General features: G+C 42.3%; 1 protein-coding gene across 2 annotated transcripts in view; it reads right to left on the bottom strand.

The window, feature by feature from the left end:
- OGDHL (oxoglutarate dehydrogenase L) overlaps positions 1 to 18116 on the bottom strand; it is a 59794-nt gene that overhangs the window by 22383 nt on the left and 19295 nt on the right. For both annotated transcript variants that reach the window (XM_081913549.1, XM_081913548.1), the window contains exons 6-15: positions 17372 to 17526; positions 12203 to 12349; positions 11656 to 11746; positions 10726 to 10905; positions 10035 to 10163; positions 9324 to 9503; positions 7998 to 8150; positions 5976 to 6078; positions 4865 to 4993; positions 1889 to 2039 (exon numbers count right to left, since the gene is read on the bottom strand). In XM_081913549.1, the coding sequence (XP_081769675.1) occupies positions 1889 to 2039; positions 4865 to 4993; positions 5976 to 6078; positions 7998 to 8150; positions 9324 to 9503; positions 10035 to 10163; positions 10726 to 10905; positions 11656 to 11746; positions 12203 to 12349; positions 17372 to 17526 (1418 nt within the window). The remainder of the gene's footprint in view (positions 1 to 1888; positions 2040 to 4864; positions 4994 to 5975; positions 6079 to 7997; positions 8151 to 9323; positions 9504 to 10034; positions 10164 to 10725; positions 10906 to 11655; positions 11747 to 12202; positions 12350 to 17371; positions 17527 to 18116) is intronic.

Raw genomic sequence — 18116 nt, 5'->3', positions numbered from 1 at the left:
TGCTTAGCGCCCTCCAGAGCTCCATTAATCAGCATTAGAATGGTGCACCAAGGAACATTATCAAAACAGAGATGACTGAAGTAATTACTGTAATCCATTAACTCCCTGAGCAAGACTAACTGAGTGAAACACACCAATATGTTCAAGCTCTACAACCACTAAAGGAAGAAGGGCTATTACCCTGATAATAGCTATTCTGCGGTGCACACCCGCCGAAGCTGAACAAATTGCCAGCAGAAATTCTGTTCTTCTAAAGCGTCTTAGCAAGAACCGTTCACCACTCTAAATAGAAACTAGTTAATATCGTAAAACCGGAGCCAATGGCATGCCGGAGGTTAAAACGCGACAACTACAGAAGTGCAATGGAGGTGGCCATTTTTGTCGACCCGTTTCCCCATAAAACCCCTCTAGCAAACGATCTACGTATCGTGTAGCAAAAGACGGTAGGCAAATATGGTGGGATTCTAGACCATATGGTTTTCGGAAGCAAGCGGAGGTGTCCTGTTTTTTGCAAGGGCCCCGTTTTTGAAAACCAAAAAACCTGCCCACCAAACCAAACACACCAAAGGGTTTACTGTAGCATTCACTCGGATAAGCTAGTCTGCCACATTCAGTGACTTCCTTTGTGAGTAACCATTAAAAAAAAGCACATTCTCCCATATGTAGTCCCCGATCTCCCATATGCAGTCTGAAGTGTTGTAGCTCACTTCAGTCTAACAGGTCATTGATCCAAATAATGTACAGATTGGCTCTAAAAGTCAAAAATCTTCCAACCTGCATGAGCACAAAATTCAGTGGGTCCAAATGGGATTTATTGCAGCATATGAAGTGCTCTTTGTTCATGGGTTCCAGCCAACCAATGCCATTCCATTCTATTTCCCCTCTCCCAGTTTTATTATCCCTCCTCCCACAAAAAGACACTCAGGGTTCTGCGGTCACTGAGTATACGCCTCCCAGCTGTTTAGGGTTTCCCCCTGATCTTAGTCCCACCCCCAAAGTTTTTCCCCATCTGCAAATTTTAGAACTCCCCTACAACAGCTGATACATCCATCTTCAGTATGTTTTGCCTGTCTAAGGATAGGTCCTCAGTAAACAGGTTTGCTATCATATAAAATCAAATAATTTTAATTACTGCGGCATTATGATTGTATTTTGTGATTGCTACGTGCTGCCCTGTTGCGACAAAAGATTGCAGTGTGAAGTGTCCCTGCTCCAGATGCCTGTCATTCAATTTCACTCTCCTTCCCACTCGAATCTTTCACCCTGCAACATGTTGTCGTTGGCATCCGTCTGTCTCAAGAGACAATGGAAAGCGCCTCCGGGGGTGGAGCCAAACTTCCGGAGAATCACAGCACCTGCTGTGGCTGCAGAGATCGGTAACTCTTAACCTCTGCCTCCTGTGTCGTTTTTGCTGTGTTAGTAGCACCCGAATGATCTCTCCAGAACACAAGCCTGGTCAGCATATATGGAGGTCGTGGGCTGCTCAAATGACAAGATCCCCCTCTCGGCCACTCTGATGTAAACCAAAACAGCAAGTCAGCATGCTCAGTGTGCTGTTTTGGGAGTCCCTACCCCAGTTAGTTCACCTACCCTTTTATGCTGTTTATATACCTGTTTTTTTTTGCCTGATCTCTTTCCTTCCACCATCGCAGTAGCTCTCCCTAACACCTCTTCCTGAGCTTTTGCAATTACTTCTTAATTCAAATTCATGTTCATACTCAACTATCTCATGCAATTACATGTGCATTCCCCTATAGCATTTAACATGTTACCTGTTACAAACAGCAAGACAGCCATCCCTCAGAGTGACCCAGTTTAGCATTAACTCACAACAAAATCGGTATGACATTTTCTACCGGATGAGCAGCAGCTGTATTATACAACTCACCTGAAAGTGCCCCTTTCTACATCTTGCCCACTTAGTCGGACATGGATACCTTCCTTCAACAAAGACCCAAAAGCCATGTATTCCCCCAAGGCCCAGTCGACAACTCGGTTCTTTGTCATTTCCAGTCGACTTCTCAAAATCCGAGAAAGTCCTAAGTGGGAAGAGGGAGGAGAAAAGAAGAATTACTGGCTGCAATTAACAAAAAACAACGTTACCAGGATACCAATACATGTCTCCATTCCCAAGATGAAGACTGGAGTGCTAAGGAAACACAACCAAGAGAGCAAAATACTGATAACTAAATGGTGACCTCACCTGAATGTCTTTTTGACTTTCCTCCCTTCTGAATGCTTCTACTAGTCATTCACAATCCAGACAATTCAATTCAACCACAAGTTCATTGTCCTTATATTGATAACATTTCACACCATTAAGCTCCAGCTATATTTCAGTTCTCGGTCTTAATATTTTATCTCTCCACCTACACTGCTCCATAGCAAAACTGTTAACTATCACAATTCCTGCTTGCTAATCACACACTAAAACTGAATACCTCTTTTATTGTATCCATCAACGATGGTATACTTTTACACCTCAAATTATTAGCATATTTCTTTTTAAGAATGTTACTAGATTAAGACTTGAAGGCTTGGAAAACTTAAACTCCCTTACATAAACAAGTTCCAATATCAAAGCTGTTCTGCTTTTTGTTCCACTTTTTAGTTATTCAAAACCCTTCATTGTATATATGTGTGAACTTGCTTTATTCATGAAATAATATAGCCGAATAGCTCTGTCTAATATATGAATTAACCACATTCTCAGCTTCATTCATGAAATAAGCAAATCCTTGCCTAATTCAATATTTTTATGACAGGCAAAGTTTCTGTCTTATTCATGAAAAGTCTTGCATAGCTAGCTGTGCTGTTTCATGAATAAGATTTTGCTGAATGATTTTGGCAAGCAATATTTATTTTATGAATGAAGCAATTTCAAAACTGTAGTATGGTTGATACATCAAATCCATATCAACCTAACAATTGCCTATTAAAAATTAGAGGCACCAAGCAGATGGTTCACTCTAAGCGCCGTGTTACTTTTCAGTGTTTCAGGAACATGTGTGCATATTTAATAAAATATTTACACATCAATGCATAGCAACAGAGGACAGAACTAGAAGCTACACTTTGTATATGAGGATTTCTCCAGATACTTACTAATGAATAATGATATTTTGATTTAATAAGAAAGTGTATGTTAATTACATGCCACTTGAAAACAAAACATTGAAGATGTGTAATTGAAAGCTTTGCTGTAATAACTTCTCAGGAATTATAATTGTATAAAACAACCCCTGTTGATCAATCTCAGAGGAAGGAAAATAAATAAAAGAAAGACAGATGTGATCATCAAAGCATTATTCAAATCTCACACAGCTCAAAATGTGACTTTACAGACCCACGTTAGAGAATGAATCAATGCAGGTTACAGACCATGCAGCAAATGTAATTTGCTAGCTCTTGCCTCCAGAGGCAAAAATCTCTGCAGAGGCACTTTTAACAATGAGATGTAATCCCTCAAATCTTGTTGATTCCCTTGAATCAACCTCTTCCCAACGTCCACCTTTTCTTCTACATTTTCATCACTTTTAAGTGTTGTGCAAAGCATCAGTTGAAACACTTTTCTTTCAAGAATGTTTTCACATGGAGAAATATAAACGTACAACTAAAGTAGCACCACCATGAATCATATGGAGAGCTAAACAGCCAAAGATCAGTCAATCCACAGTAATGCCTCAAGGACATATAACATGGCTTTACAGTCAATCAGCCCCTCACATAAATGCAAGTACTATTAATTTAACACTAATTCAAGTGCCACAACTTCCCTAGTCCTTTGCACAATGTCTGCCAGACCACTGAAGTTAACAATATACTCATGATTGCTTCAATTCAATAAGGCTGAAAATAATAATTAGCAAAGCTCATTAATGTTGCTTGTACAAGCATTAAGCCTAAACAAAAAAGAAAAACATACAACCTCCTAGCTGGTTATGCTGTGCACTTGTAGTATGTACATCAAACACTACTTTTTAATGGAAAGGGATATGAACATAGGCGCTGACTCCATGGGGCCTGAGGGGGCCCGAGCCCCCTCAAAAATTCGTTTGGGGGGGCTCGGCCCCCCCAATAATTTAAGAAAATTATTACCATATTTTTCCCTCTATAACACGCAGATTTTTTCTTCTAAAAGGGAAGGGGAAATGTCTGTGCATGTTATAGAGCGAATGTGTGGTCCCTGGAGCCGAAAACCGCGCGTCGGAGAAGGGAACCCTGAAAAGAGGAAGCGGCTGCTTTCCTGCATTCTGCCTCAGGGTCTTACTGCCCACCCTCCTCTGTTTCCTTGCTGTGGTTGCTCAAACGGAACAAAGAGCAGGGAAAGCCCCTCCCCTCCAGGCAAGCAGGCAGGAGGGAGGGAGAGAGAGAGAGAGAGAGAGAGAGAGAGAGAGAGAGAGAGAGAGAGAGAGAGCTAGCTGGCTGGCTTGGGTGGTAAGGTGAGGGAAAACTTTTGCCTTCCTTTCCTCCCTGCCATTATACCCCTCCCCTGCATTCTTAGCCAGCTGCTTCTCTGCACACCCCTCTTGTGCTCCTTGTCCGTTCTGTGTTTTTCCTTCCCTCCCCACTTAAAATGTGGTTAAAATGCTTGCCCCTTTCGTTCCCCCAGCAGCAGCGGTTTGGAGGTCTTGGGCCCCCCCAATATTTTTTCTAAGTCGGTATGGGCCCCCCAATATTTTTTATAAGTCGGCGCCCCTGGATATGAAAGGGGGAAAGTTTCTTCTGTTCAGGAAATAGACGGCGTTCCAAATTCAGGACAGGGAGAATCAGCATTCAGCTAGCAAATATTCTCCTGTCAACGCTGCATCTCTAGAGAAAAAGGAAGCCAGTGCTGGAAATACAGCAAGAATTAAGTTCTCACCTCCATGTATTTTAAAACCTTCCAAAGGCACAGAGCTGGCTACATTTCCAATATGAATCAGCATATCTTCAGGAATTCCAGTTGGAGGGCAAGTCATGCTCTTTGGTTCTCCGTCCACATTAAAAAAACCTGAAACATGGGGAGACATGTTGAAAAAGTACAGAAAACTTTTTCCAGAAAGATCCTGCTTGTTTAGAGAAATCCCGTCCTGTGTAACAAAAGTAATAACAAATTCCCCCTTTAGAATCACACAAGTGGGGACCTGGAACCAAATGCTAAATTGCACCTCCGGCCCTTAAGAAAAGTGTTCCTTTTTCGCCTGGCTACAGAGCTAAACAGGCATTTGTGGTAGTTTTTGGAGTTCCTGGGGGCAGGGCAGAGGGAAGGTACAAATTTTTATGGCTCATTTGTTTGCATATAAAAATGGAACTTTATTCCAGCGTGGAGATCTGCCAAATTGGGAGTGGGGATTTCAGGCCAACACTGAACTGGCAGAGTAATTTGGGGGAACTGAGAAATGAAATGTATCCAACTCTTTTGGAAAGGAACAAATGCCTTATCTTCTCTTTTGCTTTTTAAAAATACTGGTATGGAGGCAGCTTCCAGCCCCCCTCAATTTTACTTGTTTGCACACCTAGAAAAGCAGTCACTAGCATCATCTGAGGGTCATTTGAGGAGGTAAATATGACAGATGTTTTTGTACAGTTAAAAAGGAATGGGGCGAGGGGCAAAATAGCTGCTTTTTTAAACAGCAAGGGGAAGCAGAAGGAGAAGCTGACATAGGCCTATTTCTCATGAAATGCTAAGCCAAACCATGGCTAAGCATAAATGTGCAAGCATGTGAAGGCTCACAGCAGAAACTGCAGCCACCTCGCTAACTGCAGGTAAGCCGTGGTTTGATTTAGTGTTATGCCGAGACCCAGGCTCATGGCTTGTTTCCCTCAGAAAAACTATAGGCTGCAGCTGAGAGTTGTCCTCCTGCAATCTGCATCTTGCAACCACCACAGAGAAGGGGAAAGGGGAGACAACCACATTCCCTCCTATCACAATAAACCATGTTTTACTGTGACATCGAAATGTAGCCAATGAGATTTACAGCAACACTTCCTACCTGGCCAAGGTGAATCAAGCCAGTGCTTAATGTGTAGGATTTTATTGTCTTTGGATCGAGAATAAGCTTCCTCACAAATCTTATCGTACTTTGCAATTTCTTCCTGTAGAATAGGGGTGAAACGTCACGTGACAAATACCACAGCGGGAATGCAGAGGGATAGGGAAAACTAAAATTCCATCAAAGCAGTCATAGTCAAGTTTTTTATACCTAGCACAATTTTATAAGCAATTAGTTTTTTACCATATATTATATGGTTACAGTGGGAGTGGGGAGAATCAGGAGGACATTTGGCAGAAAAGCCACTTGTACAAGCCTGCTCACAGGATTCTGGGGAGGAACAAGGATTTCCAAGTTCCTACAAAGCACGGCATGAATTTAGAAACAAGGGAAGGGATGATCACCAGAGGGTGGGGATAGGTATCATGGCCACCAAATCTGCAAATCCTTGCACTTTTCTATCATTGGTCTGCCAATAATAATAATAATTTCCCCAGCCACTCTGGGTGACTGCCAACAGAATATTAAAAACACAATAAAACATCAAACATTAAAAACATCCCTAAACAGGGCTGACTTCAGATATCTTCCGAAAGTCAGATAGTTGTTTATTTTCTTGACATCTGAAGGGCAGGCACCACTACTGAGAAGGCCCTCTGCCTGGTTCCCTGTAACCTCACTTCTTGCAGTGAGGGAATGGCCAGAAAGCCCTTGGCGCTGGACCTCAGTGTCCGGGCAGAACAATGGGGGTGGAGACGCTCCTTTAGGTAAACTGGGCTGAGGCCGTTTAGGGCTCAGCACCAACACTTTGAATTCTGCTCGGAAACATACTGGGAGCCAATGTAGGTCTTTCAGGACCGGTGTTGTATGGTCTTGGCGGCCACTCCCAGTCACCAGTCTAGCTGGTGGTAAATCACTCGTGATTCTCTTTTCTCTTTATTATTCAGCAATTACATACTACTCCCTTTTTTATCAATGGAAAGATAATTTAATGAAGAATGTAATGCAGAAAATTTTATGAAGGATTATTTACTACAACAGCAGTATAAAAAAGAAATGTGAAACACACAGAAAACGTGAGATATATAGGTTAAATTGCCATGATGGCACTTTGAGATAAGTAAGTGGGTTTTGGGTTGCAGTTTGAGCACTCGGTCTCTAAAAGGTTCGCCACCACTGTCTTAGGAGCTTGGAGACAGAAAGGAAAATAAAAACGGAGGAAGAGGTTACAGATGGGAGATGTCTGGGAATCCCAAAGTCTAAACTCAGAGACCCTGGCTTATGTCTTGCAGCAGAACTCAGGATCCACCCTGGACCTCAGCCTTTCTGTTTTCCTCCCTGTGTCAAATTAAAGCCCTTCGGGGCAGGAACATCTTTCTCAAAGGTCACACACAGTGATGGTGCAAAGAAATAATACAAAAGAAATCTCACTAGGCTCCTGCCCCATGCAAGATGAAGCCCGCTAGAGGCCTTTCCCTGAATACTCCTAATCATCCAAATACTTAAAAAAGGTAAAGGTAAAGGACCCTTGACAGTTAAGTCCAGTCACAGACGACTCTGGGGTTGCAGCACTCATCTCACTTTACAGGCCGAAGGAGCCGGCGTTTGTCCGCTTTCACAGACAGTTTTTCTGGGTCATGTGGCCAGCATGACTAAGCTGCTACTGGCACAAGGGAACACCGAATCCTACCATTTATTAATTTCTAGGGTTTAGAGGTGTCCCCTGCAAATCCAAAACACTATTTTGCATGCATAGTTTTTACTGCTACTGCTGCTGTGAACCAATGCACCATTACATACTGCTCTTGCTCTTCATGTTTTTATTTTTTTAAATTACTGAGGTAACCAACAGACTTCCCCTAAGGATAATTTATTTGGAAGTATTAAGGAATAATTCAGAAGTTATTTCCTGTCCTCGAAAAATCAAAACAAATCAAACCAGTTAAAATAGAAATCTATAGCAGTATTACTTGTTACAAAACCAGCACCATTAATGGCCCTCTCCACTGCTAGCATTGTTACCTCAAACTCCTGCAGCGTCACAGTTCCATCAGCTATTAGCTTGTCGGCATACTTCTTCAGCACAGGCACCTGCTTGTGAATCTGCTTGTACATCAAAGGCTGGGTGAACATGGGCTCATCCATTTCATTGTGGCCCCGTCTTCGGTAACAAACCTACATATTTCAGTCAATGCAATGATCACAATGAAATGGGCAATAAAAAGAACAATTAAAGGCCTTCGTTGCTTTCTAAAGATCAGCCCTCTCTATAATTTACTTTACAGTTTGCAGTTCCCACCAGCTATGTAGTTCTTAAAAAATAATTTCGTTCCCGAAGCTGTTGCACCCAGTTCTGGAAAGAATTCCAGAGCAGCTGAAAGCTCAGTGAGCAGAATCGCCGCGCCACGCCGCCCCCCATTATCTTCCTGACTTAGCTCGCTCAGTCCTGACAGAAGTTCTCCCTGACATCAGAAATCAAAACACCCAGGAATCTACAGCTAAATCCCTGTGCCAGAGTGCCAGTGCCATCAGCTCCTGAATTAGGCCTGAGAATATTTTGTACTATTTGTTTGAATTCATATTTTAAAATTGTGAATCCCTCGGTGGGAGCTTTGGCAGAAAGGTCTATAAATGCAATAAGGGGATGGATGCTTCAAGCTGTTTAATCTTCTTCTTTGGAGAGTATACTTCCCCCAACATCCCAGGGATAATTCCTCTGGGATATCTTCCCAATTTGACTCTTGAGAGTTCCTAGAGACCAAAATGCATACAACACAAGAGGGGTTTTTTCTCCCTCCTTTCTTGTACTCTCTTACAAAAGCATAGTAATTAAGTATGGCCAGGAAGCAATAAAGGCACATAAGTCAGGTCTTTCTTTTTTAAAATATTGTGGGATTGTGTAAATTAGTTTCAGAGCCCAGACAGAGTGCAAACCAAAAGGTTACAGATAGCAGTAACATTTTCCCTTATTATCTGTGAGGTGAAATACATTTTTAAGGGATTCAGATTCAGAGCAATATTGGGTCCTGTTCTTTTAGATGCTACAAACGGAAATGCACAATCTATAATTAACTCTATAACATCATATTCAGAACCTACTTCACTAAGTTAAAAGTCCAGGTTTCAAAGACTCTGTGTGCACATACTTCAAGTATTTCAATGCGTTACAGGTTATGCCGATTTTCTCTTTCCACCACAGCTCCTCAACCTACAATGGAGGCTGTTTCAGAGCCCCTCAAATCGTATGAGAGATTTGAAGGGGCACAAAGAGCTGTAGTGGAAAATGGATGCCCACCTAGCCCCATATGCAGGGAAGACCATTCAACAGTAAAGAATGACAGTACTTACCAGATCAATAACCACATCTTTATTAAAAGTGTTTCTCCAATCTGCAGCTACGTTGCAGACATACATCACTGCTTCAGGATCATCAGCATTGACATGGAAGATAGGTGCGTTGACCACGCGAGCAACATCAGTTGGATACGGCGATGAGCGAGCCATTCGTGGATCAGTAGTAAAGCCAATCTAAAACGCAATACTTAACATGTAGTTTTTAGTGGCAGTGTTTCAAAGTGTGTCGAGAACTGACATTTCAGTTTACAGACTTGTTATTTATACGGCAGGATGCTATGCTTTTCAGTTAGGAAGAACAAGTTCTGAAAGGTATCACATTTCATTCTTTTCTTATGTACATTAACATCATTTTATTGGTGCTGGAGACAGGGAGGGCAAAAAGCCACGGCGTCATTTCATGGCAATTCATGACCAATTTTGACATGAGTAATAAAACACTTTGCCTTCTAAATTCAGAGTGACCCTGCATAAACAGCAGAAAAAACTACTTTCTGTCTTCCCTTGGATTTTTTCCCAGCCTTTCTGGTAACGTTTTCCAAAAAGCCTTTAGTTTCCCTTCTCATAAAGGCTTCCTGTAGCCACAGAGCAACCCCTTTGCTCAAGGGAAGAATGTAATGCGCTGTCCACTATCTATCACGAAGGCAAGGGAAAAGCTTGCCAAAAGCTATTAAGGAAACCCAACTTCCTATTTCTGCTTTTTACCTGATTGTTGACCACAACATGAATGGTGCCATTGGTGGTATATGATGGAAGATCACTAAGATGAAAAGTTTCATAAACAACTCCTTGCCCAGCAAAGGCAGCATCGCCATGTAAAAGTATAGACATAACCTAAGTGGAGAGGGAGTTAAAAATTACTGGTGCTATTCATCCGTCAACAAGTTTCACAAATCCCTAGTTTAATTCACTTTCCCCCCTCCTAATGTAATGCAAGTTGTAAAGAATATGATATGTCACTGAAACGATCAATAACTGATGCTATCTGGTCCACATCTGGCCCTCAAGAGGGCACATGGTCATCTAGGATCCAACTGAGGATTATGGATGGGAAAGATCTGTCGCAACATGACTTGGCAGCAAGCCATTCTGCCAGAGGAGCTGGACTCTTGCTCTCAATCCCTTCTCAAAGTAGCCTTTCAACAAAACTTGTTTCTGGCCGGACCTCTTTAAGAAACTGCCGTTTTGAACATTCATGGCAATTGAAAGTGATTAGCTTAAAATGAAAATGTGGGGGAAGCTACGTGCCTCAAACATTTTCTACATCGACTCAACTGAAGTAAAAAAAAAAAGTATTCTGAAGACACAAGTGGCATCTTTTTATTTCAATAGCTGAAATCTACCACAGGCTATTAGAAATGAGGTCAAGCAAAAGTTATTATCCAGGCAATGTTACCTTCTTCCCTTCAGTATCCCCTCGGTAAAACTGCTCAGCTTTGGTCTTCCCTTGTACGACAGGATCCACTGCTTCCAAATGAGATGGGTTAGCCACAAGTGATAGGGTGATCTTTTTGTTTGTTGCTCGGTTGATCCTCTCATGGTACATTCCCAGGTGATATTTTACATCCCCAGATCCCTAAGACACCAGAAACCATGAAAGTCCAAAGACTCAAACACTATCTATCATCTCAATGGCTGGGTTCGTATTTAACACAAAATTATGGCTTATTTAGCTACTCTATCTTATTTGTACCTCTAAATCCACAACAGCCAACTAAGGTCTGACTGGCGCCAACAATCTACCATAGGAAATTATGGTTTGAAGATGGCTTGTGACTCAGCTTGCGTCGTGTGATTTATCATTATATCTGAACTTGGTATCCTGACTTAATCTTATTTTGCTTTGTCACTGCACCTCTGCCGTCTGCCTGGCTACAGAGATGTGAGAGAAGAGTGGCTAGAAACCAGTCACACTGGGATGAGACGTTCAGTGGCACTTTCACAGATCTCTGTGCAGAAACCCCTCGATCCCATTTGGCAGCAGTCCCAGCAGAAATTACCTGTCACAATCTGACACACCTCGGGCTTGCAGGACAGCCTCCAGTGCTCTCCCAAAACACAGCCTGCAGAAACTACAACCATTTGAGATAATACCCCCAGCAAATGTTCCAGCTCTTCCCTTCGAGAGGTAGCGCCCAGATAGGAAGAGAGAACCTCCTGCATTTCTGAGATATTATATAACATCTGGAAGCCTTCAGAATACAGGTCTGAAGGAATCTGAGTATGATACACATAATTAGCCTTAACTCTAGTTTTAACGGGAAAGAATCCAATGGGAGAAAAAATGGCTAAATTAGTAATAATGGCCAATGAAATTGTATCTCACCTCATCAGCTGCTTCAAGCTTTGGGTCAAACTGACAAAAGATCTGTTCTAGATCCTTTCGGATAACATTGGCCAGCACATTCAGCCTTCCCCTTAGAGACAAAAAAAATTGGGTGAATGAACCACACATAGGAGCAATAATAAGCAACTGCAAGTAAAATTACAGCTTTGGTAGAGTGTTGAATACTGAGTTCCAATTGTCTGGTTCAATTCTACAAACTTATCACCGTTTTATGTTTTGACTAGCTTCCCATTCAGTTTGTTTCAGCAACAACAACTTTATTTTTTATAGCACCTGAAAGTGTGCAGGATTTGTTTGTGTGTGCTTATGAAATAAAGTGAAAACATTGCTCAAATTGGCTTACTTTAAAAAAAAATAAACAGAAACGAAGAAAAATAGGGAAACTAAGGAATAAGAATATTGTGGAAATAGCAGTATGCTGAAACTTTAAAATGTAACTGTGTTAACAAATGTAACTATTACATGTTTTTAAATTGCACACTGCTGTGTGATCATGATCATTAAATTAAAATAGGCAAATAGTTACCTGTGAGGCATGCCCAATATAACATACTCAATTCCCATTTCACTAGATTTGTCAATTATGGTTTTCAGAGCTGGGATCATGACTTCACATCCTTCCAAACCAAAGCGTTTTTCTGATGACCATTTCCGAGCAAGGAAATCCTCGAATCTGTCCGTGAAGATAGATTGAAGGGAGAGCACTTATTAAGGAAGTGAAGCAACAAGCAATAATTCTATATTATTTAAAAAGAAATAGGTAATAATGAAGAGAGAGAAAGAAACAGCATGAAACAATCAGCAAACTTAGGAATTTCACTGGGTAACACAGCTGTCTAGACTGATGATATAATGCTTGGTTATTTGCCAGCAACAACTATACTGGAATACATTCCCTGAGAATCAATAACCAAAAAAATAAAGCTATCCTTTAGCGACAGATTTAAGTATCTTCTTTTTTAATGCAAGTGGGCTAGAATCAATGAACATAATTAAAAATTATTCTAACTAAAGCTCTTTTTTTTTTTTAACTGAACATTAAATGGGGAGAAACGTCTTTATGATCACTTTAAGAGCTAAAGCTACCAATATTTTGCAAGAACCGTTTATAGCATGGTGCCAATTAATACTATGAATTACTTATTTCTTTAAATTTTTATCCTGATTTCTGTCTCTCATGGGGCTCTCATAGTAAGCAGTCCAGTTAAACATACAGTAATAACGTATTAGCCTTAATATAAGCCTCACTTTTTAACCCAAATTCCGACCGTGAAAAGGGTGGCTTAAATTCGCGACCTTACAAAAATTGGCTTTTACAATATCACCGCTGAAACAGACATACGGTAAAACGGAACGAGTGTGAGTGCCTGTGGAATTTTAAGGGAGTGGCTTATATTCACGTATAGTGGTACCTCGAGTTAAGAACTTATTTCATTCCAGAGGTCCGTTCTTAACCTGAAATGGTTCTTAACCTGAGACATGCTTTCGCTAATGGGGCCTCCTGCTGCCGCTGCGCCGCTAGTGCGCAATTTCCGTTCTTATCCTGGGGTAAAGTTCTTAACCTGGAGCAAGCACTTCCTGGTTAGCGGAGTTTGTAACCCGAAGCATCTGTAACCCGAAGCGTCTGTAACCCGAGGTACCACTGTATTGTCTCCCCCCCCCCATTTTAAAGGTGCGGCTTATATTCGGGTGCGGCTTATATTCGGGCCAATACGGTATTAGTTGTGAATCCCATAACAAACATCTGTAGCATGCTCATTGCCCCTAAATAGAAAATTGTGCCACGTCTACAGACTACATCTTACCCAGTTTTTCAGTTGGTAGAGCATGGGATTCTTAATCTCAGGGTTGTGAGTTCAAGTCCCACTATAGGCAAAAGATTCCTGCATTCCAAGGTTGGACTAGATAAGCCTTGTGGTCCCTTCCAACTTTACAATTCTATAATTCCATGCTTTCCTGGAATTAAGCTCCAATGAATTCAGTACTTCCAAATAGACAGAGTTAGGATTATGCTGTCTGTTCCCAGTAAGCATACTTAGAATTTCTCTATTTATAAAACTGATAAAATCTTAAGGTACAAATTGGAAGTGATTAATTAAAATACCTTATTCTTTTGACTTGACAGATACTTAACATGAAGCTATAGGCCAGAGTCCCTCACACAGCATAATCTGGCAGAGACCAAGTAAAACCAAGGAGTTATGATTTACACCAACAGAGAATCTTTCCGCATGGGAACAGTCTCAAGTTAAAGAGTGACAACTCCAGTTGAGAATCATCATTCCTGCTGAACTTGAAAGTGAGATAGAATGGCAGCTTTTTAGTTTCCTTTAAGCTGCATTTTATTATCCAAAGTTGCACAGTCTCTGCTTGTATTACTTCCAGCTCTTCAATTTGGCACCCAGCAACTGAGTCAAAGTGCTCATCACTAATTTTTGAACCCAGGTTCCTGATTATGCTACGAAGCAGCATGCACAAGTTACTGAGTTATAAAACCAAAGTCTCTCTTTTATTGACATGAGATTCAGTGATCAGATGAGGAAATTGGTATATGTGTTGGTCCCTGGTAATTCAAAGGATATACTCAGTGAGCACACTTAAAACTGGCTCCCCACTAAACAGTTACAAAAGGCAGCAAACTATCCCCTCCAGAGCACGCTCCCTGTAGGAAATCTCATTCACAAAACCATTTAGCCATGGTTAAGGGAAAAATCAGGGAATGCAGGTGGCACTGTGGTCTAAACCACAGAGCCTAGGGCTTGCCGATCAGAAGGTCGGCGGTTCAAATCCCCACGACGGGGTGAGCTCCCGTTGCTCGATCCCTGCTCCTGCCAACCTAGCAGTTCGAAAGCACGTCAAAGTGCAAGTAGATAAATAGGTACTGCTACAGCAGGAAGGTAAACAACGTTTCCATGCGCTGCTCTGGTTCGCCAGAAGCGGCTTAGTCATGCTGGCCACATGACCCGGAAGCTGTACGCCGGCTCCCTCGGCCAATAAAGCGAGATGAGTGCCGCAACCCCAGAGTCGTCCGCGACTGGACCTAATGGTCAGGGGTACCTTTACCTTTAAGGGGAAAATCAGCACTGACATCAGCAAAAAGCTAAACAGGATTTTTCTTATACCAGGGTCTGAAACTGCAGTTTAAAGTAGCCCAAATTCTGGGTTAAGAGAATCCCTGCGTATCTAGAAATACATAGCCCCCTTTACAATTCCCAGATTTCCTTGAGAAACAAGCAGGGATACACCTAGCCTTTTATTATCTCCCTTAGCACAACATTCCTGTTGACCCAATTCTCCTTTCCTGTCTAACCCTTTCTTTTTGCAAATGGCCAAACTCCCAAATATTCAGTTCAGAATATGCAAGCTAAGTGATTTTATGCAGGACACACAGCTTGCGTGATTTGAATGCAAAACATGAAAAAATATCTGTTATAGAATTTTTTATTTAGATTTTTGTCACAAGCTGTCTATCATTATTGGGAGTGTGGCCATGCTACAGCTAGCATCTTTAGAAATTGCAGAGTGAAAAGGAAGTCCTTTCTAGTCCTTATTCTGAACAAGACAGGCAGACAGTGAGATTCATTCCTCTTCCTAGCATTTTTTCTGCATGAACAGGATATATCAGGCTCCTCCCTAGTTTTTTATACAGATGTTCTAGTTAACCAGTACACAATACGTACAGCAGGACACAATATGTATGTTGCGGAGGAAGAAGAGGGGGGGTGCACATATCAGGAAGATAAATGAGAAAACATTCCGTGTGGCAGACTGTTAACAGCCTGTCATTCAAACACCATGGTAACCTGTTTATTAAAAAGCATCTGGTTCAATTTCATTTCTCTTTTAATTAAACTTGGGCAGAAATTATGTACTGCTGTCTCACTATATAAACATTGCCATAGAAGGCAAATGTTATAACCGAGTAACAAAGTAAAATATCTACCCAAATGCTCTAGAGCAGAACCAGTCTTAATGGTTATGTTCATGAACTGGCGCGTGCCAATAGAAAATGACCATATTTTTATCAGCTCCTTGCTTTCATGTTATTATTATTATTTAATGCAACTAAAACATCCTTCCCCACTGCCATTCAAATGTTTTAAGACTACAGCTCCCCACAGCCCAAGCCATCAAATAATAGATCTCTATGGGACCCCATAGCCCAATAACTATTTGGGCAAAGCATCCTAGAATGGTTCTCTGGTAACGACCCTAAAGGGAGAAGCAAAAGTACTATAACGTAGTGCCTGCAGCTTCTAACCCCCTGAATAGTTCCAGAAGAACATCAGGGTTCAAAGGCCACTAAGAAATTAAGGAGAACCAACCGGGTTGCACTCCCCTGTCGCTTTCTCAATAAAGGCCATCACTCAGTGTGGTCAAGGCTGCTTTAATGCTAAAATGGGGCCTGAAACTGAAACAGGTCTGGATAATCTGCTTCGTCCAGGATAGTAGTTTTCTAAAACCTTTGGGACTAGGGAAGGCCTCTTCAAGAGGGGCTGCACCACTATTTTAAGGCAGTGGCCATAACTCCTACATAGTGAGATGCTAACCATTTTTTGGACCCATCTAGAATCCATATGAAGGGACGCGGGTGGCGCTGTGGGTAAAACCTCAGCGCCTTGGACTTGCCGATCGCATGGTGGCGGTTCGAATCCCCGCGGCGGGGTGAGCTCCCGTCGTTCGGTCCCAGCTCCTGCCCACCTAGCAGTTCGAAAGCACCCTTAAGTGCAAGTAGATAAATAGGTACTGCTTTATAGCAGGAAGGTAAACGGCGTTTCCGTGTGCTGCTCTGGTGCCAGTTCGCCAGAGCAGCTCGTCATGCTGGCCACGTGACCTGGAAGTGTCTGCGGACAGCGCTGGCTCCTGGCCTCTAGAGTGAGATGAGCGCACAACCCTAGAGTCTGTTAAGACTGGCCCATACAGGCACGGGTACCTTTACCTTTACCTAGAATCCATATGAGTCAGGGATTGGGCAGAGGAGGAATGGTGGAGACCCCCTCCCCCTGCATCCTGACCCTTCCAGGGAGGAAGAGGAAGACAGTACAGTGGAACCTCGAGTTGCGGATGTAATCCGTCCCAGAGGCACGTCCGCAACTCGAAGCGTTCGCATCCAGAAGTGCCACGTCCATGCACACGCGTGACATGATTTAGTGCTTCTGTGAATGCCCGAGCGGCGGAACGCGGAAGTACCCGTTCTAGTACTTCCGGGTTGCCGCAGGACGTAACGCAAAAGACGCAACATGAAGCAGACGCAACATGAAGCAGACGCAACACGAGGTATGACTGTATAGATTTACAACAGGGATTTGAGGGTGGTCGCAGCTCAGAAGCAAATGAGGGGGGAAGTTGGGAAATCATGGAAGAGCCAGAACAACACCCGGCTGACACATTGTCTTAGAAGGCATTCCAGACCCTCCATCTCCCAGAACCTGGTGAGCCTTAAAAGTAGGAGAGCAAAGAGCTCAAAGACAGAGGGCTCTTAGTGGCACCCATAGAGATGATGAGAATCACGAATGAGGAAGAGGGAGAGATGGGGGTAGAGATTCACTCGGAACACCATTATCCAAGAGGCTGGGTTCTATAAAAATTGAAATAAAAAAGGACTGTAAGAATTTTTTCCTTGTCTTTTTAATTCCTGGGCAACCAGCTGGGAGCTGCTGCCACACCCTGACAATATCACTCCTTCCCAACATACCTTGTTGACCGCACCAATCTAGCCAACAACGTCCGTTTTTCATCACTGCTGAATTTCATGACACCTGGAGTCTCAAACTTCTGCCGGATCCAATCACACTGCTCCACATCATTAATAAACATAAATTCCAGCCCAATGTGTTGACAATATGTGTTCTGGATGGTAAAATGATATATTAAAAGCATAAAAATGTTTAAAAGGTGGCAAAGACAGAGTATAAACTATGCTTAAAAGGTACGTTTCTTTCCACCCAAGGAACTAGCTCCTCCTAAGGGCTAGTACAGATGCAAGAGTGCACAAGCCCATGACCTACTTTAGATACCAAAACCAATCAGCATTTGGAAACTATTATGTTTTCACAAGCCTTCCTGGTAGAAATCAATTGAACACTTCTAGACATCCCCCCAAAATAACAGAATTTACACAAGGAACAAACATATATGCACTACACAAAGGAACCATAATGGACCATATACTTTGGCTACGGGGCTCCAGGTTTAGTCCTAGCTACCTTTGACTAATTGTTGGAATTTTGCTTTGGTCAGAGGTATGTGCCACAGCGTAGGCACCGGCAGATATTCCTTGGCGACCTCCCCGCTGCTACTCCCAGCAGATAAGCAGCTAGGTCTCGGAGATTCTTCTCAGATGTGTGAGAGGAACACACCGTTCATCCTCTCTCCCCTTTGGTGTCCCCCAGGGAGGGGAAAGAAGCAGACAGAAATCTATTTACATCTTTTATTCCTGT

The sequence above is a fragment of the Podarcis melisellensis genome (genome assembly GCF_964234715.1).
Source record: "Podarcis melisellensis genome assembly, chromosome: 5".
Lineage (NCBI taxonomy): Eukaryota > Metazoa > Chordata > Lepidosauria > Squamata > Lacertidae > Podarcis > Podarcis melisellensis.
This window is presented reverse-complemented; position numbering and strand designations above follow the sequence as displayed.